The sequence below is a fragment of the Botryllus schlosseri genome, chromosome 3, assembly GCF_051294905.1.
Source record: "Botryllus schlosseri isolate E-star chromosome 3, Bs_hap1, whole genome shotgun sequence".
Taxonomy (NCBI): domain Eukaryota; kingdom Metazoa; phylum Chordata; class Ascidiacea; order Stolidobranchia; family Styelidae; genus Botryllus; species Botryllus schlosseri.
The window spans coordinates 35,993,410-36,020,894 of record NC_137238.1 but is presented as its reverse complement, the minus strand read 5'-3'; the positions used below and the strand labels follow the sequence as shown (position 1 = coordinate 36,020,894).

General features: G+C 39.1%; 2 protein-coding genes and 1 long non-coding RNA gene across 3 annotated transcripts in view; 1 reads left to right on the top strand and 2 right to left on the bottom strand.

Annotated features, from left to right (window-relative positions):
- The first annotated feature begins 4,511 nt into the window (after window positions 1–4,511).
- LOC145435339 (uncharacterized) lies at window positions 4,512–6,677 on the top strand. Its single transcript, XR_013913818.1, has 3 exons — window positions 4,512–4,808; window positions 5,842–5,919; window positions 6,101–6,677. It is a non-coding gene; the product is annotated as an uncharacterized LOC145435339 (long non-coding RNA).
- Window positions 6,678–17,126: 10,449 nt separating this feature from the next.
- Window positions 17,127–27,485, bottom strand: part of LOC145436461 (uncharacterized) — a 58,572-nt gene continuing 48,213 nt past the window's right edge. The window contains exons 3-6 of the mRNA XM_080313813.1: window positions 22,068–22,369; window positions 21,943–22,005; window positions 21,830–21,882; window positions 17,127–17,876 (exon numbers count right to left, since the gene is read on the bottom strand). Of these exons, the coding sequence (XP_080169939.1) occupies window positions 17,729–17,876; window positions 21,830–21,882; window positions 21,943–22,005; window positions 22,068–22,369 (566 nt within the window). The 3' untranslated portion in view covers window positions 17,127–17,728. The remainder of the gene's footprint in view (window positions 17,877–21,829; window positions 21,883–21,942; window positions 22,006–22,067; window positions 22,370–27,485) is intronic.
- Window positions 23,735–26,905, bottom strand: LOC145435428 (uncharacterized). Its single transcript, XM_080312706.1, has 4 exons — window positions 26,586–26,905; window positions 26,455–26,517; window positions 26,339–26,394; window positions 23,735–23,891 (listed from the first exon to the last, which is right to left on the bottom strand). The coding sequence occupies exons 1-4, from the start codon at window positions 26,865–26,867 to the stop codon at window positions 23,735–23,737; spliced, it is 558 nt and encodes a 185-aa protein (XP_080168832.1). The 5' UTR covers window positions 26,868–26,905.

Below are 27,485 nucleotides of genomic sequence, written 5' to 3'. Positions count from 1 at the left end.
GCATGCAAAATAAGGTCAGTCGCGACATGCAAAATAAGGTCAGTCACATGCAAAATAAGGTCAGTCGCATGCAAAATAAGGTCAGTCGCGACATGCAAAATAAGGTCAGTCACATGCAAAATAAGGTCAGTCGCATGCAAAATAAGGTCAGTCGCATGCAAAATAAGGTCAGTCGCGACATGCAAAATAAGGTCAGTCGCATGCAAAATAAGGTCAGTCACATGCAAAATAAGGTCAGTCGCATGCAAAATAAGGTCAGTCGCGACATGCAAAATAAGGTCAGTCACATGCAAAATAAGGTCAGTCGCATGCAAAATAAGGTCAGTCGCGACATGCAAAATAAGGTCAGTCACATGCAAAATAAGGTCAGTCGCGACACGCAAAATAAGGTCAGTCACATGCAAAATAAGGTCAGTCGCGACATGCAATATAAGGTCAGTCGTATGCAAAATAAGGTCAGTCGCATGCAAACTAAGGTCAGTCGCGACATGCAAAATAAGGTCAGTCACATGCAAAATAAGGTCAGTCGCATGCAAAATAAGGTCAGTCGCGACATGCCAAATAAGGTCAGTCACATGCAAAATAAGGTCAGTCGCATGCAAAATAAGGTCAGTCGCGACATGCAAAATAAGGTCAGTCACATGCAAAATAAGGTCAGTCGCATGCAAAATAAGGTCAGTCGCGACATGGAGAATAAGGTCAGTCGCATGCAAAATAAGGTCAGTCGCGACATGGAGAATAAGGTCAGTCGCATGCAAAATAAGGTCAGTCACATGCAAAATACGGTCAGTCGCCACATGCAGATTGCAGACTATAGGGTCAGTGGCACAAGATAAAAGTTGGATTTGAAGTAAATATTTGGATCTATACACGGACTGTTAATATTCTAGATGGGACTAATCATCTCGTGATCTTAATAATCGTCTGATTGTATTTTGTTGAAACATCTTCAGCTTTAGGATATAGATGAGGAATCTCAATCATGAAATTACTATATAGGAAAGATATTTTAAATTCATTTTTCATAAGAGAAAGAGTTGGATTTGTAAATGAAATATGGATTTGGATTTATGCGCGGACTGATAATAATATTCTACATGCGACTGACTTCGTAATCAAGATTATCTTTTGATTGAAACATCTTAAGACTTAGGATATAGATAAGGAATTTTACTGTTGAAAGTAGGCTACTATGCAGGGAATATATTTTGAATTTCGTTTTCATAAGAAAAAGAGTTGGATTTGGAATTGAAGTATGGATTTGAATTTATGCGCGGACTGACCTTATTTTGCATATCGCGACTGACCTTATTTTGCATGTGACTGACCTTATTTTGCATGTCGCGACTGACCTTATTTTGCATGTTTTTGACCTTATTTTGCATGTCATCGCACCAACCCTGTAGATAAATGCTGCCTTCCCACATCTTATTCTGCTGTAGAATAAATGGCACAAACCTGGTACTTCTGTTTGCTGCTAAAATGACGTTCGCTGCAATAGCCTGGTACAGCCGAAACTGCTATACCACTTACTGTCCTAGCTATCTCACCGCTTAGAAGTAAAATCCTGTGGTGTGTAGGCTACGCCACGGGAGTTCTTTTATTTATGTTGTCATAACATCTCGACACAAAATTTTAGAATATTATGCAACACAGATACTAAAGGAAAACGATCGAAGTTCTTGAGTTGTTGAAAATAAGACAAATTTAAGGACGCAGTCGAAAACCAGGACATTTCTTACAAATAAGGACAGTTGAGTTTTCTAAGACCTGACCTTCAAAGTAAGGACAGATCTTGGAAATATGGAGGGTATGACAACCCTGCTTATTACAGTAAAAGATATGTGTTTTAATTTATCTTTTAGTGTAGTTTTCAGAGGATAGTGGTACCCTTATTAAAACCAATAATTGTGACACTAAACCGCTCGGAGTGCGAGGAAAAATTTCGAGTAGCATAAATTTTCCCTAATAATAGATGTTTATGTTTATGTGGATTTACAAAAAAAAATCAGCTCTCTTCAAGCATAATATTTCAGCATTTCCTCCAAGACGCAGTTTAAACAGTGATATTCCGAACGTATCGCAACCCTAGACTATGCCCTGGAATACAGCCAGAGGATACACATTACACACAAGTAATCAAAATTCAGTCGTTGGTAGCAAAAAGGTTGTCCCACTAGCAGGGTTGTAATTTTCTCTATACACGGAAATGACTCGACTCGATTCAATCTGTGTATTGACTCTACTTGGAATCGATTCATTGCGCATGACTCGAACCAAGTCATATGACTCGAGACTCAGACGGCCAAGACCGACATTTAGTAAAGTAACCACACCATTGGGATTTCGTCTGTTGGCCCTGGTACTTGAAAATGCGACCAGTAACTGCTAAAAGTGAGGAAAATTAGTATATTATAAAGGCGAATCATTCGATATCACCAAACACAGTTATGAAATGCGGGTTTAACAAGACTTTAACTGGAAACTGAGCCGTTATCACAATGACTTGGACTCGGTGATGAATTGAGAATGACTAGAGTTTAAAACTATAGAAGTAAAATGGACTTGTAACTAGAGGTGGTCAGTAACGAAGTACTTTTACTTTTTCGAAGTACTCTAAAAGTAGTTTTCCGCTACTTGCGGTACTTACTCAAGTAAATCTGATTTCCGCTACTTCTACTTCGTAAAATATTGTGATCTACTTAGTTACTTCTCGCTATTTTTAGTTTGTCAAGTAGAAGTAGTGTAATATTTTAATCAGAAGGTTAGCCTGACGAATTTCGGGGCTGTTTTCGCGGAGTACCAACATATAATTTTCCTAAAAGTTAATTATAAAGACCAGAATTTTGGTCGTGCTTCGCGTAACCCAGCAAACACAAAATTGCCTAGGGCTATCCAAGCAGTGTCCGAGTGTCCCAGTGTCCGGTTGGACAGACGTGGGCTAATACTTGGCTATCCACGTTCGAAAATGTCCGGTTCGGATATCCTAGGACATACATACAGAAAAACATTTCGGATAGTCCACTAAAAGTCCTAATTCAATTTTCAATGGATATCATAATCTGACAGTGTGCGGATATTTCCATGTTGTATCAGCTAAAAAGTCAACCACTCAAGTTCTTGCTGATAAGGGCACATATTTCATCCTTTCAAAATATTTCAAGAGTACAGTTCGAAAGAAAATCGCACATTTGCACACCTATATTCGGGATAGTCCATTTAAATTGCGAATCAGAATTCCAATGGATATCATATTCGGACAGTGTGAGGATAGGTCCATTTTGTTTCAGATATAAAATCAATCTCTCATTAACTCCCGTCGCTGATATGCACATATTGCACATATTTCAGTATTTCAAAATATTTCAAGAGAATTTGAAGGAAAATCGTCACTGGACGTGATTCTTCATAGCGACGTCACGTAACCGGATTATGCAAGCTGTCATTGAACGGTCAATATTCACTGTCGAGCCTACATTTCAAGCTTTTAAACTTTGTCATTTTTGTGCTCTTTTAGCTGTCGTGTTACTGTTTGTTCCTGCGGTGAACATTCGCAATTCCGAAAGATGTTATGAACTTTTTGCGTGCGTCATGCCGTGAGATGTTTAGCGTTTTTCACTTGAATGCGCTCAATGGGTCGGCAGAAATGGCGACTGCGCACAGTGAATCTGACTTGATCGCAATATAATTGACAAGGATTATATGCTGGTATATTGGATAATTATTGGTATACTGTATTATCGACTTCGATAATGGTACATCCTCTTTCGTACTTTTATTTCGAGAATGTAATAAACTTTACAATTTTCGTACCGCATAATGTTTTACCGATGTTACCCCGCTGAATACCACTCAACGATTGACGAGCTTTCCTCGTGCGTGGCGCGGCGCCATACGTGAAGTGAATGAGATCATTAGCCTTTTTCATCTATATGTGCAGTGGCGCATTGCGCAGCGAGCCCAGTTCACGTGATTCAAATTTCGTCTGGGAAGTTTGAACTGTGATTCTGTGAAGTGAATCGCTGTCAGCGGCGAGAAGCATTTTCGACATTTGCTGTGTGCCACTTAGCTCGGTGATTACTTAACCATAACCACTGGTTGTAGCAGTGTAGTCAGTCAATGGCACGGTTATAGTCAGGAGTGGCGTATCTGCACAACTAAAATGCGCTTTGTTATTGAATCCCTTTAGTTATTGTGATGACATGTTCGGTAGGCCTATTATTGTTTAGAATCGATACTGTTATAGTATAGTACGTCCTTTTATTGTAACCAAACCTGATTTCTTGCTCAACATTTACTGTTTTGTGATTTATGACTGGAAATGGATAGGAAGGTAACATTTGACTGACCACAAGCTATCAGAATTTTTGAATTAGACTCGTAACCCAAATTGAGTGATAGACATCCGTACTCAGTCGTGGTTGCTGGTATTTCAATCATGATAATGATATACTTGGCTTCCGAATTGTATTATTGAAGTACCGATATTCAATTCTACCCAGCCCTATATATATGGTTACTATATTGTGATATACTAACTTGGATAGCTCGGCATTGGATGCGGGGAAATGACGACGGATACGAAGATCTACCAAATATGATTCCGATTCAAGGTCTCATTCGGGTGGTCACGAGAAGATTTAAAGAAAACGAACATGTTCCACTGATACCAGTGACACGGATCATGCTGAAGCTCAGGCGAAACAGTTCGAAAAAAAATTTCGGCATCTTGAAGAAAAGTGAAGGAAGAAATCTGACAGTAATCTCATGATTTTACTGACAGTGCATCACCAATTCACCAAATGCAGGTTAGAGCTTAATTCCTCCATGTGGTATCAAAACAGCAAAAAATCTGCGGTTATGACTGTTTGATTTGTAAGAAGATTATTCAACTTTTATAGCCTAAAGCTGAGCCGAGTATATAGAGTAGAACTGAGTACTGTATGTAAGTTATGAATTAATTGAAATTTTTTATGCTCATTCAATGATGACTATAGAAACTTCCAATTTGATAACTACACGATAATGTTAGAGCTGGGGACCAGAACGCACAATTTAATTACACGGGTCTCAATCGAAAGTTACGTTCGCACTGACTCCAATAAGAAAAATTAAAATCTGGTCCGGGCACTGGAACGCCCTCAAAGGGCCAAAGTCGGTGTTGTTTCTATCAATGGTATCGTCGGTAGACAATGACCGTTCAATTCAATGTCTCTTACTGATTATGACATCATTGAGCACCTTGGCAAAGTCGCGTGCCGTGTTCCCCGTGATTCTCGGAGTATAGCGCGCCGTATCAATTGCTGTAACGCGAATAAGTCGTAATGTGAATAGTTTGTCTATTTTGCGTCGTCGCGCATTCAAAAATTTGGATAAATACAAATTATAGCACAAAAGCCTACACATATATCGTAGAATTTACTATCAACCCGTATTTCTTAGTACGCAACAGGCCGATCTACGAAACAGTTTGTTCCATTCGGCACAGCGGTTCATGAATTTCATTGTAATATAGATTCAGCACGACTTCGCCAAGGCGCTCAATGATGTCACAATCAGTTCGAGACATTTGATTTGTCATTGTCTACTGCCGCTACCTTTGTTGGAAGCAATGGCGATTTCGGACTTTGAAGGCAATTTTCGGGGGGTTTTAGTGCCCGGACCAGATTTTAATTTATATTTTCTGAATCGGTGCGAAAGTAGCTTTATATTGAGACCTGTTTTATAAAATTTTGCGCTCTGTTCGTCAGCTATAAGATTACCATTATTTGACTGCGTCTAATCAACCCATGCCTGTTATTGTGTGTTTGAGGTGCCACTGACTGTTATTTATCTGTTCAGATACGTTGTCTCAGCAAGCAGCCCTTCCTAGAGAGAGTCGTCTAGGTTCATTCTGCTGGGAATTTCCTACTGGAAATGGTGAGTATATAGTATATTTATTTGATTAGCGCGGAGTTTCCCAATAGAGTGGCAACTGATTAAGTTGAGCAGAACTGGGAAGAAAGCTCTGTGTGCACTGAGTTTATGCGAGTCATTATGTATCGTAGGTTGAACTAGTTTGTCGTCTCTATGAATTGTTAACTATAATCTTCCCGTTAAGGTGCTTGTTGCAATATTCCTACGACTGTACCGGAAAAGGACTACGAGATTGCAGTGAGATCTGTGTTGCGCCATGCATCATCCAAAAGCAGAAATCAGCAATACGAGGTAGATGCAATATTGATTGTCTAAATATATCGCGCAGAGGGGATAATGGTTATATTGCGTAATCATAGGCGCCGACTTTTATTTCTACATAGGGTGATCAGATGAAACAAGGGAGGGGTTTGAAATTTCTTCAAATTTACCAAGTTAGCATCATTTGTTGCGGTTAAGTACATGCATCCTCTGATGTTTCAGTATTAACGCTAAGCAATTACGTTGGTTCGCGTCTGTTCGTGGCCAATTGCGCAGATTCAGGTTTTACCTACTTGTCAGTTTTTTTTCGTTTTCGTGGTCGTTAATTTTAGTGTGAAAAGTAGTTTATTTGCAAAGTATATCACCATTACTTGAACGTGTCTATTAGCTATTTCAATGAAGTCTACTAATTTCCAGCTAATCCGTGTCATATCTTTTACTCGTCAACTGGCGATGTCTTCATCCAAACTATACCATAGGCCCCTGTAAAGATGGAAATGAGTGGAAAAAAGCATCCCTACATCCTAGGCATTTTTGATCACGTCTGAGTGGCGTAATTTTCCACCGTAAAGACTATTATTTGAAAAATGATGGAAATTTCGAATTGGATGACCTCAGCATCTACTGGTTGAAATGAGTCAAATTTGTTGTGCAAGGTATTTTAGGTAACCTAATGATTTGCCAGCTAAGCCAATCAAATTTGAAAAAAGTTTTTTTTGAGCACCCTTAGTGTCCACTGTTCTATAATGGTCATAAATTTTAATATTCATGATTTGTGCGTTTATGCATAGTATGCTGTACTTTGTCAGTGTTTGAATGTATTTTGCAAGGCTTTCGGAGTTGGTAGCATTTTGAAGGATTGTTTCATGTTCGCTTGTAATGATTTTCTTGCTAATTATTTTAGGACAAGAATGCAGAACTAGTCCATATCCTGTCTCAGCCTTGAGCACTGAGCAGACGATGACGAGAAAGAGGATGCTGTATAAAGTCATTCCCCTCCTACCAACTTTTGACCTCGTTGCAAGTTGAACCTGTATGAAGATTGAAGATATTTCCAGCTGGAGAGATTCTTGATTGCAAGTGTGCATTGCTTGCAGTGGAATTTTTTAAAAGTTACAGTTGAATTTGCTGATTCTTATTTTCATCCGCTCTAGACGTGGTATATACGATCAAAAAGGGGTGAAAGTGAGTCATCCTTGCTGCTCAAGTGAAGGTGGATCTGAAATGGTGACTACTTGAGTACTTTCCAAAAGTAGAACGAGTCGCACGCTTGCAGGTTACTGCAGCTGGTAGAGGCCGCTTTCAAAATTGCAGGATGTACCATCGCGAAAAATATATAATGGCACTCCAATTATAGTGCGATTTCTAAATTGCATTCACTATTACTACATTATAGGGGCTATCTAACTGGTTATGTCTTGGAAAGGTGAGTAGAAGTAGTCACAAAAACATGCAGTGAAAGTAGGCAAAACTTAAGCTGAAGTGCCTTGTTTGTTATACTGCATCTTGAACAATGTGTGACAGATCTGCACATAGAGGATGTCGGAACGACCGATTGACCAGAGTAAAACATCCTATTTTTCTCGTATCTCTATTCGTATTACCTCTTCACCTTGAATAGTTGCCATCTTAAATGTTAATGTCAGGTCTTTCCCTAATGTGCATTATTTTTACTGTTATTGAAGAACTTCAACCTGCCACTTTTTGAATTCTTGTTAGCATCCCATTTCTAATGTGATCTCATATTGTGAATGTAATTTTTCAACTTGATTTGACAATTATTGCTTTGACTCGATGCTTGACTTCTTTTACTTCACTGCAATTTTAAAAGTATCGCTATGTCTTCTTGCATAATGATTTTCACAACTTGCCAACCTCTGTATTTCTGATACATTTGTGTATGTGCAATTGTGCATGTGTAATGCGGTGCGTGTCTTCTAATTGCTTCGCCAGGTAATTGCTTCGACCTATCATAATTTTTCAACACTTGCCCATGTTTCATATTCTGTAATCCTCTCAGTGTGCAGTGTGCATGCTTCTTTACCTTGATTGATTGACAATTGTTGCTTTGACTCGATGCTGTGCTTTCACTTTGCTGCAGTTTTTATTATTGCTTATAATGATTTTCAAAACTTGCCAACCTCTGGTATTTCTGATATAGTTGTGTATGTGTAATGCAGTGTGTCTTGTTTTTATTCTCATTGACGAAATTCAAGGTAATTGCTTCGAACTTTCTTTAATTTTTCAACACTAGCCCATGTGTGGTATTCTTCCCAGTGTACATACTTCGCAGTCATCTTATTTTTTGCCCGATTGATCGACTGCTTGTGATATTTTCAAGTCCACCTGCTGCTTTATGGTATCTCTCTAACTTGAGTGAGTGAGTGATTGATTTTGACGTGATTTACAGCAGTTGTTAATTTTACTTGTTGCTGCTTTTTATTGCTGACAATTTGATAATATAAGCTTTTGCCTGAACATCAATCTTGTGTAAGTATATTTCTGCGTTGCCTAACCTGTGGTATAAGGGAATATGGAGTTTCAGGAGCTAGCTATAGCTAGGTAGTGTTCAGAGGGTTGATCAGTGGATAGTCTATGGATATCAGTCTCAACCAGACTTTGTCCCTACAGTGGCCAGGAAATGACTTGATGGGATGATCAATGGACGAGCACTGGATGACACCAAGATTCGACATTCTCGGTGCGACCGGATGACACTAGGATGAATCTGGGCCAATTGACAAGTTATCCGACGGATATCCGCTTGCCGTAATGTGTTTGCTGGGAAGGTACATATATGGAGTGACAAATATGTATTCATAAAATTATCGGTGAATATACTTTAGGTAGAGAGTTGTGTGGTTCCGTTCACGCCGCATTGTCGCCCATATGAAATATTTCATCATAGTAAATATGGCCGATACGTTTGAAACTACCGTTTCGCCATCTAGCAATTACCTATCATATCGTAATCTAGCAGCCCATGGCGTGTGTCCTAATCCGGAAAAGTGCGAACTCAGACTTTTTTCTGCGTTAGACCTGTTTTTAGCAAAACACCGTTGAAACCTTCTGGACAAAAGATATAAAATGTATTTCCGCTTTTTGGATGTAGTATTGGTATTTCCCTTTCAATATACCTAGTATCATTCTTCAAGTTCTAATTAGTTTCAGTTAATTTTTTCTGGAGATCATGTATGATGATGTATAAAAGCAAGTGTAGTAATGCCCCTATTTCCCTAAGATATAGCTACACTGTCTATATGACATTTTTACGATCTGATATATTTTTATTAACGTATACTAAACGCTCAAAGTGTTAACACCGTATCCGATACAACTTCTCCGTATTGCTCTTCGACTAAACTACCGGTCTTATAATATGAGGGAGGACGCCATGCCATGATATGTTCTAAGATTAGTATCGCATTTCCCTATCAACACTATCATTTGCATCACATGATGCGGACGAATTGATACCTCCTGGGATGCATAAATATGAATCAATCTCTCTACACCTTCCGGATTGCTCAATGTGCACCCTTTGACAGTCCATGCGAACGAATTACGACCGTTTTCACAACTGCTTACTTACTTGAGTAGATTTAAAGTCAGTCAATTCTACATCTACTTCAAGTAGTTTTAGGTTGCCTTTAAAATAAGTACTTTTACTCGTACTTGTGTAGATTTTTGCGTCGCTACTTCTATTTGAGTAGCTTTATTGACTACTTTGACCACCTCTGCTTGTAACTCGGAACCTTGTGACTTGGTTACAACCTTGTCCCTGGTCTACTTAGACAATTAGTTTCATCTAGTTGTCAAAGCGTGGCGCTGAGCAAACACCTTCTCTTGCTATAGTATCTGTCTTATATGTAACCGCAGTCAATACCGACAGAACTGCCACATTTATTTACTGTACCTAGTAATAGAGTAGGCTACCTGTCTTCAAATTGTGAATATGCATTAGGTCTACATTACGGAGGCTGTGTGTGAAGATGCTGATGAGATGAAAAAAACTGTAAATAGGGAAGTATTGCAAGTAGATGAATACTACTTTAGTGCCTTGAAAAAGTAGAAGAACTTCGTTACTGGCCATTCTTGGTTGCGGATGTCATCCATTTCGCTATACTAATTCAAAACTGTTCCAGAAGTAGACAATTCATGCATTTCAATTCCTGTATTCAGCAGCGCATAACGAAATCGTTTACAGAAATTGTGCGAAAAACAGATTACAATCGAAGCAGCACTGATATCAAAATATGATGTGGCCTCAAGTTGAGAGTGTGAAAAACAATTTCGCAGCAGCCATATATTTTCGAAAAGTCACTGCATTAGAACTGTAGCTACATGACTCTCATGCATCTCTGTGGTATCGAGGTCAATGGTAATCGCTTCTTGACTCTTTGTGAAATTCATGATACGTAATCTTCCACTTGTGCATTTTCCTGGCGCGATCAAGGCAAAGAATGAGTTTTACATACTTGTCAGCGATATTATGAAGACACTGTCTCAAAGTATGGCCTGAGTGATTCGGTTTTGAATTGAGCAGAAGGCTTCAAGTCGAGTATCACTTATCATGACGTCATTGCAGTATGGAGGATGTGGAAAATTGAAATATGTACCTTCTCTATGCTGTTGTGAAGATAATTTAGTATTTTTTTACCATACCTATTTCATTACACTTTGTGACAACGCTGTTGATTGATTTCACTGATCTGTCATTTTCATTAACATGTGTAGTGGGGTTATTCAAATGTAACCTTTTTCCAAATACCGGGGATTCACTAATTAAATTGTTAGGTTGCCTAAAAACGCTGCTCACCAAATTTGGCTCAATTCCAACCAGTATATGCCGATGCAGAGCCAATTGAAAACGTCGAATTTACTATCGAAAATTAAAAAATATAATTTTCCAAATTTTACCATCAACCAGTGTTGGGATCAAGTCACTACCTTCGAGTCACGAGTCATTTCGAGTCATTGCACATTTTGACTCGAGTCAAGTCAAGTCAATCGATTTTCGAAGGTGACTCGAGTCAAGTCAAGTCACTCGATTTTTGGAGGTGACTCGAGTCAAGTCGAGTCAAGTCAAGTCAAGTCACGAGTCAAGTCACAATTCAAGTCAAGTTGCCTTTTCGAAGCATGAAGCATGATTACATCATTGTATTTTGCTAGCTGTCTGAATTACAGATTGAGTGGTCATTGATGAACGAATGTAGAGTTAAATACACATGCAATAAGGCGATGTATCGCTCACATATACGTAGAACTGTTAAACTAGGTAATAATTGCATAGCCTCACTGAATAGTTGTCAGCCTTGATAGAGAATAGAGAAACTAATTGATAAAGATGCAATGCATTACTCATTTATACATATTGCTATGATACACTTCAAGTCTGCGCCCATGGTTGAGGAGTATTTCGATTTCAATTTTAATAAATCAAGAGTTTTGGGTAAGATAAGCACGGAAAACAGAAATATAAATTTACTATTAAATCACTTTAGTAGGCCTACTACGTTTCGGCAACGTAAGCTGTTAGCTTCGATCAATTCGATTGTGGTCGAATTTATTTGTGAGAGAACAATGCAGTCTCAGTAAAACGCACGATCATGGAATGATTGGTCGCTCTCACGGGTTACACCAGCGTTGCGCGAACAATCCGAACATATGTAAGATACAGTGATTTTTATCGCCACCGATTACTTGATGACTTGAAATTGACTCGTGGGATTTTGCTCCGAGTCACGAGTCAATTCACATTTCTGATACGCCGAGTCAAGTCAAGTCAAGTCATTTTAGCAAAGTGACTCGAGTCAAGTCAAGTCACACGAAAAAGTGACTCGAGTCTGACTCGAGTCAAGTCATGACTCGAGTCATCCCAACACTGCCATCAACCCCATGAAATGGTGTAGCTGTCTACAAAAACGAATTCGACGAAATTCCAATCCGTAGAAGCGAAGTTAGTTGAGTTTTTCATTCATAGTACTGGGATTTTCCACCATCTGTGCTACTTTTGCAAATCCACAATTTCCATCTGCAGTAACTTGGCTTCTACGCGGTGATATTGCGTCGAATTTGTTTGGCATCGCTTTTGTAGACAGCTCAACAATTTCATGGGGTTGACATTAAAATCTGGAAAATTAATTTTTTCATTTTTTTATAGTAAATTCGAAAATTTCAATTCGCTTTGCATCGGCGTAGACTGGTTGGAATTGAGCCAAATTTGGTGTGCAGCGTTTTTTAGGTAACCTAACCAGTATTCAGTGAATCCCCGGGACCCAGTAAAAAGTTATTTTTGAACAACCCTGCTGTGTAGCTTAATACTACATGTATCGTATGTTGAGATACGACCAATTGAGGTTTCAAGGCTTCCAGAGTAGAATATAGTGTAGTATCGAAGCTATAACTTTGGTCGATCAATCAACTCTTAGTGGTAAGGACCGTATAGGTATAATGTCAATACTTGAATAAATCAACTCTCAATATGCTACTAAAATCAGTGCGTTCAACGAGGGCCTACGATATTCATAGTAGGCCTCGGTTCAACCCTTACTGTAAGTAGGCGTAAAGTACTGGCGCTTAACAGACGACATGAGACCAAGTATATTTGTGTTCTGTGCAGTTCGTTACCTGTAAACACCCTTTTTAAGTAATCGTCAGTTGAGCATCGGTACGGTACGCCTACTTACCGCAACTAAACCTCAGCGGTTACTCCGACACAGTTTCTTTATAATATCGTCTGACAACGACCGGCATCTAAAATTCATTTCTGTCTTGAAAGTGTAACAGTGAAAAAATGCGTGTCCAAAATCCCAAAAAGCGGTAAATAGTCCACAGAGATAGATTGAAATGCTAACTTGTAGGAATCTTTTAGCTGGAGACGAATACGGTGGATTTTCTGAACAGAATGCTTGCTGCCAAAATGTTTTTACTCTCAATTTTCATTTTGAGACCGCATCACATGGCATCGAGTCCCAATAAGTTATCACGAAATGAAAACCACCACAGCAAATTATGAGGTTTCTGTCTCATCTGTCCAGCATGAATCTTCATGTGACGCTTGTGAAATCAGAAAATGCATTCCCAAATATATCACAGCTATGATTTTTTGACGCCAGCATGCGTATTCATATGAGCCTTGAGGTGAGCCTTCTGCACAAATCCTTTTCTACATAATTCACAGCTATGATTTCTGACGCCAGCATGCATATTCATATGAACCTTGAGGTTACTCTTATCAGTGAATTCTTTGCCACATATTTCACATGCATGCTTTTTGACGGCGGAATGCACCTCCTTGAAGTGACGCTTGAGGTTACTCCTATAGGTGAATTCTTTGCCACATATTTCACATGCACGATTTTCGACGGCGGAATGCGCCTCCTTGAAGTGACGCTTGAGGTGACTCTTCTGTGAAAATGCTTTCCCACATTCATCACATTTATGATTTCTGACGTCAGCATGCATATCCATATGAACCTTGAGGTTACTCTTATCAGTGAATTCTTTGCCACATATTTCACATGCATGATTTTTGACGGCGGAATGCACACCCTTGAAGTGAAGGTTGAGGACACTCTTATAGGTGAATTCTTTGCCACATATTTCACATTCTCGATTTTTGATGCTATCATTAGTATCCATATGGCGCTTGGAGTTAATAACCTGAAAAGCAAAGATCATTGTGTCACTATGCTTGTATGTCAAGGTGGGTGCTTGACTGACAGACTATTCCAAGTTCCTTTGATTATTTCTATCTCTATCTCTGGTGATATCTTGAATCTATAAATACGGCAGTAAATGATGATGAAGTATCCACCAGAATTCATAGCGACTAAACAAGAAACCATCATTCTAAGAATGTATTTCTGGGTTGTAGAATAGTCTACTTATCAAAACGGAAATGCTAACCAAGGCGGGTATTTGATTGACTGAAAGCTGAAGACTGAAAACCACGACTTTTTAAAAGTCGATCAATCCTGAACAACCCTAATGCGGAAGCTGCAGAGAGGTATTATTATCCTGTACCTTACACGACGATACAGAAGTTGTATCGGATATAGTGCATTAGCACTTCTAATAAAACATATTGGTCCAGATTTATTTCGAAAAACCATCACAAAAATGACGGACTTCACTCATTTACTTCGATTCTTGCTGGTTCCCGTATATAAAATGAGCCATCCGAAATTTCTAGAAGAGATTTCGAACAAAATTGAGAGGTGAAGTTGAGTGGTGATGGAGTCACTGGTTCTCAAATTGGTGTCTGTGGTTCTTTTGAGGTCCGCGTGACAATTTCAGACGACCGCGAAGGATGTTCCAAAAAATTCGATCATCCAGTAAAAACGTAAAGTAGAGTATTTTGGTGCAGAATTCTTAAATTTTGAATTTGATTTTCGATATGCTCGTTTTGGTGTCACTATATGCATTTCTTGATTTTCTTGTGTTATCGTGTGATTAGGGTACGATTTGTTTCGATTTGCAATACAATGGAGGTAAATTCGAGATCAAGAAATGGCTTATTGCTGTACTAATATGATTATCAAGTTTTAAATCATTTTTTTAAATGGCTGGACTTAGAAATGATAAATCTTTTCATGGTCCTCCTTAAACAGGCTCATGACCCCCTGAGAAGACCACAGATTGGGAAACCTTGCAATAAATAGCTTCAAGGATGATTGTTTTGCCATAACATACATTATTGTATTTTTCGCTATCGTATGGCATTACCAATGGAACATGGTGATGTACAATTGCATGCCATAAATTTTCGAAACCATCACTACCATCAACTCTGCCAATAAATACGAGTCATTCATGAATGACACCGTCCTTCGATACGGCATGAGTGTGTGCGTTTTCGAGAATCGCATGTATAAAGGATACCGACGAAAATACGCGTGGAAAGGGGTACGTTAGCTTGAACACTTCATGGGGGTGCCGGGCAAAATTTAATACTGTTTCGGTCCTGTATGCGAACATGGCGTGAACTTGAAATAGTTGTAACAAGAGAGAGACCTTTTGAAATTGACGACGAAATGATTGCGTGTTTGGCAACAATGCAACATCAGTATATCTTCGTTTAAACAAGCCCATAAGTACACGGAAAATATTTTTTTACAACAACTTTACTTCTGAAAGTGTGCCGCGAGTGTTTTAGAATGTTCCTACTGTACCGCAAGATAACAAAGTTTAGCAACTATGGTTCTGCGTCTACATCATCTTGAATACTAATTCATGGTCTTCCACCTTTACTTTCAAAACCACAGATTGGAATTTAGGCATAATCTCAACTTACAGTGGCATCGTGCACATCCAGTTGGGCCTCGTCCTGGTGCTGGCGCCGGTCACGAGCCACGCCGATGGCAAATTTATTTGCCGCCACGCTGAAATAAATATTGATATAAATTTAGTCGATATTTACGGGACATCACTTTTACGATTGATACTGGCTCACCCTTCTTGGAGTGACAAAATTGTTGTAGAAATATTGCTTTTAGCAAGTCATTCAAAAGAGCCATTTTTATCGTTTAAGTGACATATATAAAGCTGTTTTCATATATGGAGGTGAAAGGTCGATTGCCCTCATAAGAATCATGTATATGCGCACAAGGTGGCTTTCTGAAGAAAATGGCTACGGCTAAACGTTCTTGTACTAGGGCTACACATGTTGGGCGCAATGATTCAGGTAATGAATCTGAATTGAGTAATATAAATTCTATTGATTCGAGTCAAGGTCTTTTTGGGGAAATAGAGAACATTTGGTGTTCTTAAACCATCTCCTCTCTGCGCTCGCAGTCGTGCAGAGTAGCTCAACTGGTTGCGTTGGTTCACGACTCACCGATAGCATTTTCTGAATTTTGTTGCTGAAACCGTTGGATTCGAGGCTCGCTGGTAGAAGAATGTTGGCAACGTCACACACTCGACCCCCGAATCGTCTTCTAGTTCACAAGGCACGATGGTACAATCTCTGAGGCCCTAAACAGCAATATCACGTCATGAGATGGCCAGAAGTATAACATCAGCAAGACATCCCCATAGAGTGCAAACTGCTTCCACCCACTCCGGATAGCTGGCGTTGAGTGACCTTCCCAGGAATCAATAATGGTCAATACGTTATAGTCGGTACACCGCATACAATGCACTTACCGCTTCAGGAGACATATGTTCAGACTGACTGCCTGGATGGCCGGAACGCATCGAATCCCCTAGTGATTTCCCAGTGTCTTGTTCAGCCACCTCCGTCCCGATTGCGAAGGAGGCACCTTCTGATTGCTTTGTCGATTCCCTTACTGAAACCGGAAACCAGGCTTGAATGATTCGAGTCAAAACTCAAATCCGGTCTTACTTGGGTCGAAATTTTTCAGTGGGCCCACATGACTTGAGAGTCATTTTCTTGAACATAAAAATTTACACGGCTCGACTTGAGTCACTATGTGTAGTGACTCGACCAAGTAATATGACTCGAGACAGTCTATACTACTAGATTCAAGCCAGTTATTTCTGTACAAAGGAACATGTCATGAAAAATTTGTTTATTATGGCGTTGAGGCTGCAAGGTGTTAGATATCACCCATGCAGAGTTGTAAAATATTGAATTGCACATGACTTCAACTTGAGACTAAGCAGTGACCATAATATATGGACTCGTAATTGACTCAGTGGTGAATTGAAAATGACTCAGTTCAACTCGAGTCAGAACTATAAAAGTATATTTCACTTGCGACCCAGAGCCTTGCAATTTTGTTAGAACTCTGTCACTAACAAATAACATATAGATGGAACATATCTTCTAAGCTCGGCGTAAATTTACATCAGCAAAATCGAATTTTTCACCTTTTAACAAAGCGCTTGTATTATGGCAGGGTTGTAACCAAGTCACAAGGCACCGAGTCAATAGTCAATCTCACTTTTATAGTTTTGACTCTATAGTCAAGTCGAGTCATTTTCAATTCACCACCGAGTCAAGTCCAACTCCAAGTCAGCGAGCCAAGGGTCGAATTCGAGTCCAAGTCATTGTGTTGACTGCTCAGTTTCTAGTTAAGGTCTTGTTAAACCCACTTTTTATCACTCTGTATGGTGATGTCGAATGGTTCGCGTATATAATATACAAATTTCTCTCACTTTTAGCAGTTTCTAGTTGCATTTTCAAGTACCAGTACCATTAGATGAAATCCCAATAGTGTGGTTATACTTTACTATTTTTCGAAATTACAATAAAATGTTGGCTTCGGCTGTTCGAGTCTTGAGTCATATGATTTGGTTCGAGTCATTTCTGTATTTTGAGAAAATGACTCGGGTCGAGTCATCAGAAAATCGTGACTCGAGTCTAGTCATGAATCGAGTCATTGCAATCCTGTATTATGGCGACAAATTCTGTCTTACATGTTGATGCTGTACCTCTTCGGGGATATGAGCATACAATTTCAGTGCATCATTTATCACTGCTCAACTCCGATCACTGCAATCAACACGCAATGTGGATTTGGGTACTCGAATAAATATACATATAACTAATTACAATTACTCTGGATTCGATTGCAATTTACAATTACAGCAAAATGCCTTCCTCACCTTCCGAAGCTTCGGGACTGGACAAGACTGTTGCAAAATGATCTTGAGAAAAGTCAAGCCCGTGCCTCGCTGGGTCTAAGACACTGTGTCCGGCAGCGCGCTCGGCCGGGACGCTCTCCGACGATCTGAACCACAAGTGGGCTATTTCAAAATCACTCCATAAGCCCCGGGTTCTTGAACCCTTTCGTTTGTTATTGATATATTATTTTATCATTTAAAAACAACACCAGATCACGATACCATGAGGATGTCCAAATGACATGGAGTAGTCTATCAATCAAACATCCACCTTGGAATAGAGCACGAGCAATTGTACATATAGGAGATATGTGCAATGAATGAAAAGTAATAAAAGTGATAGACGATAACCGCAGACCAGCTTTATCGGGTTGATGATTGATTTCAACGTCAATAATATTTTGTCTATGGTTACCGTAAGACCTCTATTAAGAGGATTTGTCCTCTTTTATAACTTTTTTGAAAGTGTCCTCGCAGGACGCCTACATGTCCTCTTTTTTGAGAATCTTGGTTAAATGTATGTGGAAATTGGACTGAGGTATAGGAAATCAGCGGCAAAGTTTCGGACATCCAATGGAAAATCTCCCGAAAGTCGGTATTCCGGGACTTGAGCCGGAAAGACGTCCTTTCTTTTTAGTCAACCAACCATAACTCTGACTTCGTTTCCACAAATTTTCAATATACCGACCAGTGTTGGATCGATTGTAATTTTTAATCGAGCTGACTGTCATAATTAATTACATTTTTCATGTAATTGTAATTGAAGCATTTCTATTTTGTGTAATTGTAATTGTAATTTGATAAAAATTTAGCTCAATTACAATTTTAATTACATTGTTATGGAAACCTGACAATCACAACATAAACTAACACTGGCCAACAAAAATAAACTTTTTTTTCAGTTCAAAAGATATTTTAATGATTACTAGGCATGCCCGGGCCGCCGAGTCTGAAAATGACATCCGTTTCTCCGAATTGGCTCTACTATTTGAGATATGGGTATTTTTTTTATTTTTTATTTATTTAATTTAATCGTTGTAAGTAGAATAATTGGTATTATCACGCAGATTTAGAATATTCTCGGCGATGTGCCTCAGTCTGAGGAAGTACCCGACTCAAAGACAAAAACTGTCCTCGAACTGGAGCTTGAATAACATTTTACCGTACAAGAGAGAAAGAATTACTTCCATATTTTAGCCAACAAGATGAGCTTTTTTACTGCAAAGACATCGATTGGCTTTTACTGAAAATGGAGGTATATGATTGATTAGCAAGCTTTGACAGCTTACTAACTGAACTTTGAGCGTTACTGAACGCAGTGTTTGGGCTTTGACGGCATCTGTTTTTAATTTACAAAAATATGTTGTTTACCGCTAATATTGCCAAATTTTTATCATTTTTGCTTGATTTTCACATGAAACAGGACGCGTATAGAAGGCTCTCTTTGTTAACGATTGCGTCTTCAACGATATCGCTTCAGAAATAGAACAATACTGTATGCACACACTTGAAGAGACAGATGTGAACTCATCGAAGTTGTAGTATATGAAGTGAAATTTACCTACGCCAAAATTTGCGTATTTTGAGCACTTCCAAACAAAAATGTGGAACATCTCAAGGAATAAGGTCTATTCGGAAAAAATAATGTCATTGCCGGAATCAGCGACATGGGAATGCCCTAAAACCGTAGTATACAAAGATCTGAAATATACAAAGAGCATTTGACCTATGTCACAATTTGCGTATTTTTAGCACTTTTCGAACCAAAAATATAAAATATTTAAAAAAATCGAGCCAATTCAGAAAAACTAATGTCATTTTTGGACTCGGCGACTCAGAAACACCCTAAAACCGTTAAAACTTTCTTGGCACCAAAATGTGTGTTGACCAGTACAATCAATCAATCATTTATTCGCCACACCAGTGAAAATCCGGTACGGACCATGATGAGGACAAGAAGCCGCGAGGCCTTAAGGTACTAGTATACAGTCGCCACCTGTAATAATTAGCCTATTTACATCGGTGTACTATGCGTGACTCGTTAAAACTAGATAATTCAGTCATGATAAACTGTTTCCATACTCCTAAAATTATTTTTCGCGCTTGGTGCGATTCACCTCCAATTCAGTTATTGCTTTGTGTGTAGCCGGAGTTTCATACTGGAGAATTCTCTCATCAACAGTCATAACCTTCCATACCATCAAACTATCTGTGAGGATTGCTAACATTCTGGTTTCATTGTGTGATTTGACGATAAGGGGGCACGAAATATTTCACTGTCATAAAGGGGGCGTGTCTAAAAAAGTTAGAGAATCAGTGCGCTAAACTAAATCTTAATATTTCAAAATGGAAGAACAGCAAATAAACTCTTCTGAAACCTGTGCTGAAGCATTTCCAGTACTCATTTTCAGTACTCATGATTAGGAATAATTCGAATACGTTCGAGTTTATTTTTAATTATAGGGTATTTTACGAATCATGAATGAAACATGAATAGCTTGATATTGTTCCTAATTACGTCGCTACGGTTGTCAAAGAACACCTCTCTACCGAGTAACTTACATGTTTAACAGTAATTATAATTGTAATAAATTACATGTTTAACAGTTTAACCATTGAACATATGCAAACATATGATTAACGATGGCATGAAAAAATGTTTCATAGTGCCAGAACTCGAATTATTCACTAAGCAATTAATATGGAACATGCTTTTCTAAATATCCTTCCTTTTGTCATATTTTATATGTTTTTATAACATGGACTCTCTAATATACTAATATACATGAATCATTAAAACATGACATATATGCAATCCTGTATAATTAAAATGTAGATATAATAATCAAAGTGTAGCTATTGTGTATGAGTCAGCAACTAACACATAGATGTAACTTACTAATTTTCTCATTACACACTATAATGATTGCAAGCACACACACACACTCTCAATACTAATAAACGTTGGTAGAAAGGAAATTTAGGAAGTAGTAAAATAGCATATGTCTAGTCTACATGCACTTACTCAAGTACTCAAGGACTAGCAGGCCGACCCAAGCCAGTGGGAAGCAGCGTTTGATTATATTTACATCAATTTTACAATTTTACAAAACCAGTCGATGTATTTACTTTGTCACGGCATCATGGTATAATTCCAAAAATTGCGTCAATTTGTGACTGCATCGCGAAGATGCATATGGCGATTTTCTTCCTCTATGTCCAATTTTATCAATATCGTTACTATTAACAGGGATTGGTGGTATATAAAATCCTATTTTAGTTATTATTAGAAATTTAATGATGCCTTTGGAAGCAATTGTTTTCATAATAAAGTAGTTAGAGCCGGAGTCGGGGTCGAAGCCTTTGAGAGCAATTGTTTTCACAATAAGGAAGTGGGAGCCGTAGTCAGGGTCGTTTTCACAAACTCCGACCCCGACTCTAGTCAGTACTTTCCACTATTCCGGCGTTACATTTAAAAAACAATGTTTTCATTCCCTTATCTCTAACTACGGCTAAATTGTATTTGCATTGTATTTCGAATTGGTCCATGATACTGTGTCTTATTTTTCTTTTCGTTTGTTAGTTAATTTTTTTTGTTTTTGTTTATTAGTTATCTTTTTGTTTTTGTTTATTAGTTATCAACTGTGAAAATTGCTCCTGTCCTGGGTGGCTCGGCTCTGAAGACTATGTCATATCGAGCCTCCCGTCTACGTTGCATGTCGCATTTCACTGTTACATTTTTGTAGTGTAATGTTGATGTGTAATGTATACGAATAAAGATTCTCTTTCTCTCTCTCTCTCTCTCTATTCCGACTCGAAGGCGTGCTAAAAAGAGGCTCCGACACCATTAAGCGAAAATTAGCCAAACTCCGACTCCACAGCCTTGCTCATACCGACCGTGTGCAAAACTTTGCAAGCAATAAACGAAATGACGATAAGCATAATGATATTACATATGACATATTAACTCGGTTTACATTTAAGTAAACAGGGTGCATAAATTGGTCATAACCATTCGCGTGTTCTTCAAACCAAATAAGGTTGAAGAGCAAAGACTTACTCTTCCACCGAAACATCTTCTAAATGGGGCTGGAGCGAACCATCTGCAAGACCCTAAACAACAATATGACATCATGAGATTGCCAACAAAAGTAGAACATAAGCAAGACGTACCTCAGACATCCTCGTAGAGTTTAGAGGGCTGCCACCTACTCCTGGTAATACTTGATGAGCGACCTTTCCAGGAATCAATAACGGTCAATACATAATTTTCGGTACACCACATCTAGTACACTTACCGCTTCAGGTGACGTATGAGTAGACTGATTGCCAGGTTGGCCCGAAAGCAGCCAATCTCTCAGTGATTTCCCAGTACTGATATCTGAAGATTTACCACGACCACCGACTCTGGCCCGGCATTTGTTCGAGCGACCTGACTCTATGTTGGCCGGGAATGTTTTGTCTTGCCCGGCCACCTCCGTAATATCCATTTCCATGTCACTGCCCAGATTATTACCGCTATTTCGAAGCAGGACATTCTCATTTGGCGGGGTCTTCGTTGCTAAGGAGACATCGTCCGTGTGCCTTGTCGATTCCCTTGCTGAAACCGGAAACCGGGGTTGAATGATTCGAGTCATGACTCACAGTGGGTCTGCCTTGAGTTGCAATTTTTCAGTGGGTCAACTTGACTCGCGTCATATTCTTGAATATTAAAAATCACAATTTGAATCACTTTCTGTAGTCATATGACTCGAGACATTCTACATGACTTGATAGAAGTCGGTCATATCTGTTTGAATGAACATGTTACGAAAAATCTGTATAATAGGGTGTTCGAACTGCAAAGCTTTCGATATCATCCAAGCAATGTTGCAAAAAATTGAGTAAGACATGACTTGAACTCGATACGAAACAGTGATGTTCAGATAGGACTCGGACTTGACTCCGTGGTGAATTGAAAATTACTCGACTCAACTCGAACCAAAACTATTCAAGTACTATTGACTTGCGACACAGAGCCTTGGTACTTTGCAAAAATTCTACCAGTAACAAATAACATACAGATGGAACATATCTTATCAGCAAAATCGAACTTTTCACACTTTTAACAAAACTCTTGTATTATGTCGACTTTTAGATGGTAAATCAGTAGCTGCTATTATTTAATTCAGAGGTCGTCAAAGTGAAGACGATAATCCAGTGCAACTAAATTTAACCATCATCAAGAGGTGTCATTAATATTTGCTACTCAATCGATGAGTATACATCCTCAGAAATTGCTGTGAGCCTATTCGCGTTTCATGCAGAATATTTGATGACATCCCACTGGGCTGAAATTTTGAAAATTTATTTTGTTACTGATCAAAAACTTTGGGAACACTGTGCACGTCGGCTCTCACGTAGATTGGCTGGGGCAATACTCTCATGGTCCCCAACAGTTGCCGTTCTGGTTGGAGATCTGAGATTTTTTCAACTTTATAGTAGCCTACGACTGAGCTGTTTATTTATCTAGCGCATAACGCTCATAATAGCTCCATGGGTTATCTCCAAAATCAGAGATAATTTAACAAAATAACTGTCATATGCTTCCCGCTGTTCCCTTTCGGATACCAGTTGAGAATGCGAGGCTTCACCCTTACATTGGAAAGTGTCATCATCGTATATATAGCTTATAAATATTGGAGATTGGATTGACATTTCATAAGGATTGAGTTTTGATTTCGAACCTGAACTTCTACAAAGTACGCCACTGCTAACGCTGTACCGCTACATTTTAACTTCGACTATTGATCGGGATTAATTCCCTGCAATTAATGATGGCTAACACGAGCGTCGAGCGTGTCATCCCAAATCATATGTATGAGTTGGGAGTGTGTCTCAAATCATTGCAATTAACACTCCATTCGGATTCGAGTACTTGAATAATTGTAGGAAGAGCTAATTACGATTACGTTACAATTTACAATTACAGAAAAATGCCCTCCTCACCGTTCGATACCTCGGGACTGGAACACACTGGCGTGCTTGATGCAAAATCATCTTGAGTAAAGCCTGACCCGCGACTCGTTGGGTCTACGGCACTGTGTCCGGCAGCGCGCTCAGTCGGGATGGTCTCTGACGATCTGAACCACAAGACAAGTGTGCTATTTCAAAATCACTCCATAAACTCGGGGTTCTTAAGCTGGCATCCACAGACCACTTCGTTTGTTATAGATGTATTATTTTATCATTTTAAAGCAGCACAAGATTGCGATACAATGAGGATGTCCAAACGACTTGAAGTAGTCTATCAATCAAACGTCCACTTTAGAGCACGAACAATCGTACATGTAGGAGATATGTACACGGAATCAAAAGTAATAAAAGTGATAGACGATAACCGCAGTGAGAAGTTTGTGGTATATTTCACCAAAATTTTTCAATACATCAACTGTTCCAATTCTCATGGTCCAGCTGGAATAGCCGATTTTTAGGGAGAAACATAAATCAATCATCTCAGAAAACTGCACGAGAAAATGGTGATTTTATTACACGATATATTCTAATTAGAAATTCCTTACAGGATAGTCAGCCTACTCTGTAAAGCAGGGGTCGGCAACCTTTTGCTAGTCACGGGCCTAATTTCCAGTGCACAACTTTTTGGCGGGTCGGAATTTTTCTTAATACTATATTCAATGCTCACTTCGGTATATTACCCTACATTGCTGCAATCTCAATCATACAAATCACAAAATGAGCAGAACACATGTATTTACACTTCAACAACGCAGGATAAATGTGACACTTGGCGCAGCTTGCTTCGTGAAAGGTTTTCAACTTCTGGTAACAAGTCAGATGAAGCAAGAATCAGACCATATTCTAAATGGGCGTTGGAATACGTGATCTTGTCTTGTTCTTCGTAAATTTCATTGTTGCAAACTATTGTTGACGTGTGTACGTGCTACCAAAAGTGTATGCCATTTCTTTTGCATTGTTGGTCAAGATGTGATAAAGACCCGTTTCAAGACCGTAGTCTTTTTCAAAGTCATGCAGCGATATGCTCTTTGTATGAAATTTGTCATTCAATTCAACTGCATCGAATTTCAAGTAGGCCCATTTGAAATTTCAGGCAATGGTATTGGCGTCCACATTAAACGGAGTAATGAGTACTCAGAATTTAATTGTAGGCCTACAGAACGAATGTCGGAAAAGCCGGTGGAAATCAGTAATTAAATTTCGTATCACAGTTACAGATGTATAGTGCTGATTACTTTCCTCCAGTATAGGAAAGTGAGCATAATTTTATTGTACCTACAAAGGCTAGTTATCTATGATGAAACAAGGAAAGCTTGAGATTTTGTCATAGCATCTGAGATGTTTCACGCGTTTTTGAAGCAGAGAAACGGCAACTTTCTTATCACACCACACCAGAGTGGCAAACCCTTTAAAAACTATGGTATACTTTCGGTTTCGCGATACACCCACTTGATAAGCACTGGACTAGTCTACTCTACTCTACAGACAATCTCAATCTCCTACTTCTAGTACGAGATACTAGTCAACCGCACCAGTGTTATGGCGTAACAATAATAGACTAATATGACGTAGGCTACTTATATCGTAGCAATGCCGCATTCTTTCCAAGCATTGCTGCGCTGCAGATCGAAACTCATTATGAAACGGCTGGCCGTATTCTTGTGGTAGCGAATTATTTTGTCGCGGGTCGGACGATTTCGCTTGGCGGGCTGGATCCGGCCCGCCGGCCGTAGGTTGCCTACCCTTGCTGTAAAGTTTCGGAGCATGAAATGATTGAGGAGCTGATTACATTGTACTGTAAAACAATTTTGTGTTCAACCCAGAGTTCAACATAACTCCAATCAATCGTTCTGGATACACAATTATATCAAATCGAAATACTCTCACTGGAGTCGGTTGGACTTTTTCGTCGTTGCCCTTCCCCGCTCCTATTTAATTGAACATGTTTTCAGAGTTGTGACAAAGTTTCTAAATCACAGCAGATGCCGCCGGTTAAAAATCCTACAAAAATATTGACAGTACGGGACGTGGAGACTGGAAATTTTAAAATGAGATCGTTTTTATCAAAAATTAAACCCAATATGACGAAGATGACGATAATAATACACCAGCTTCATCCAACTCATTATTTATTGGCTTTAGTAAAAGCAGAAAAACTTCCCTGTGATGATTTAGGCGTGACGAGGATGTGTCGGGAAACGCTGGTACTTGCATCGTTGTCTATGACTAGCTTGACAAGGTTTGGGAAACACTGATCGATCAAAAGCAACAAACAGTGATGAAATAGCAACATACCCTTTATCTCAAGTTCGTTTGAATGCTGTTTTAAGATACACAAAGCAAGCCTACTCACAAGCCGCTTGCAGTGAGAATCGAACTTTCACAGCAGCAGCATGCAAAACTTAGCCAGCTTTAAATGAGATGATGATATGCATAATGATTTTTCATATCTTCTATTACCACTGTTACATTTAAGTAAACTGGGTGCATAAATTGGTCAAAACCACTTCAAGGGTCGCCCAAACCAAAAAAAGATTAAAGAGCACAGACTTACTGGACCAGCGAAACATCTTCCAAATCACAGGGGTTGAGCGAACCATCTCCAAGACCCTAAACAGCAATATCACGTCATGACATGACCACCAAAAGTATGACATAAGCAAGACATACCTCAGACATCCACGTTGAGTGTAAAGGGTTTCCACCCACCCCGGGGAGCTGACAATGAGCGACCTTGTCCGGAATCAATAATGGTTAATCTCAATATGTTGTATTCGGTACACTGCATGTAATACACTTACCGCTTGAGGTGACGTATCTGCCGACTGACTGCAAGGATGGTCGGACTGCTGCAAAGTCCCCAGAGAATTCCCTGCGCCGATATCCAGGGATGTGGATGTTCTGTCATCTTGTCTACCAACCTCCGTAATATCCATTTCTACGTCATCATGGAAATTATCATCGTTATTTCGAAGCGGGGCATCCACATTTGTCGGCGTGTTGGTTGCGAAGGAAAAGTCGTCAGTGTTCCTTGTCGATTCCCTTGCTGAAACCGGTAACCAGGGTTGAATGACCCTAGTCATGACTCAAATCGGGTGTGACTGGAGTCGCAATTTTCTAGTGGGTCTACATGACTCGAGTCATATTCGTGAGCATACAAAATTACTCGACTGGACTTGAGTCACTTTGAGTTTTGACTGGACTTGTACTCGAGTCATTGGGCATCACTCGACCTAGTCATATGACTCGCGACATTCTATATATCTAGATTGAAGTCATATCTGTTTGAATGAGCATATTATGAAAAAATTGTACATGGTGTTGAAACTGAAAGGCGTTCGATATCACCCAAGTAGAGGTAAATAATCAAGTTGCAGACGACTTCAACTTGAGATTAAGCATTGACAATTATATATTAGACTCGGACTTGACTTTAAGATGACTCGACTTAACTCGAGTCAATACTATTCAAGTATAATCGACTTGTGGCTCTACCAGTAACAAACAGATGGAACATATCTTCTAAGCTAGGTGGAGATTTACATCAGCAAAATCGAACTTTGTACAATTTTAACAAAACACTTGTATTATGCTATTATCTAATTCAGATGTAATCAAGGTGAAGACGATAATCCAATACAACTAGAATAAACAATCACCAAGAGGTGTCATCAATATTGACTACTCATGGGATGATTATA

Bases quoted from the DNA above. Each gene is read 5' to 3' on its own strand.
- LOC145435428 (XM_080312706.1), bottom strand. From the start codon at position 26,867: ATGACTAGGGTCATTCAACCCTGGTTACCGGTTTCAGCAAGGGAATCG. The intron at 26,518-26,585 runs GTAAGTGTATTA...ATTCCGGACAAG, and splicing joins CAGATACGTCACCTCAAGCG to GTCGCTCATTGTCAGCTCCC. The intron at 26,395-26,454 runs GTATGTCTTGCT...ATTGCTGTTTAG, and splicing joins ACTCAACGTGGATGTCTGAG to GGTCTTGGAGATGGTTCGCT.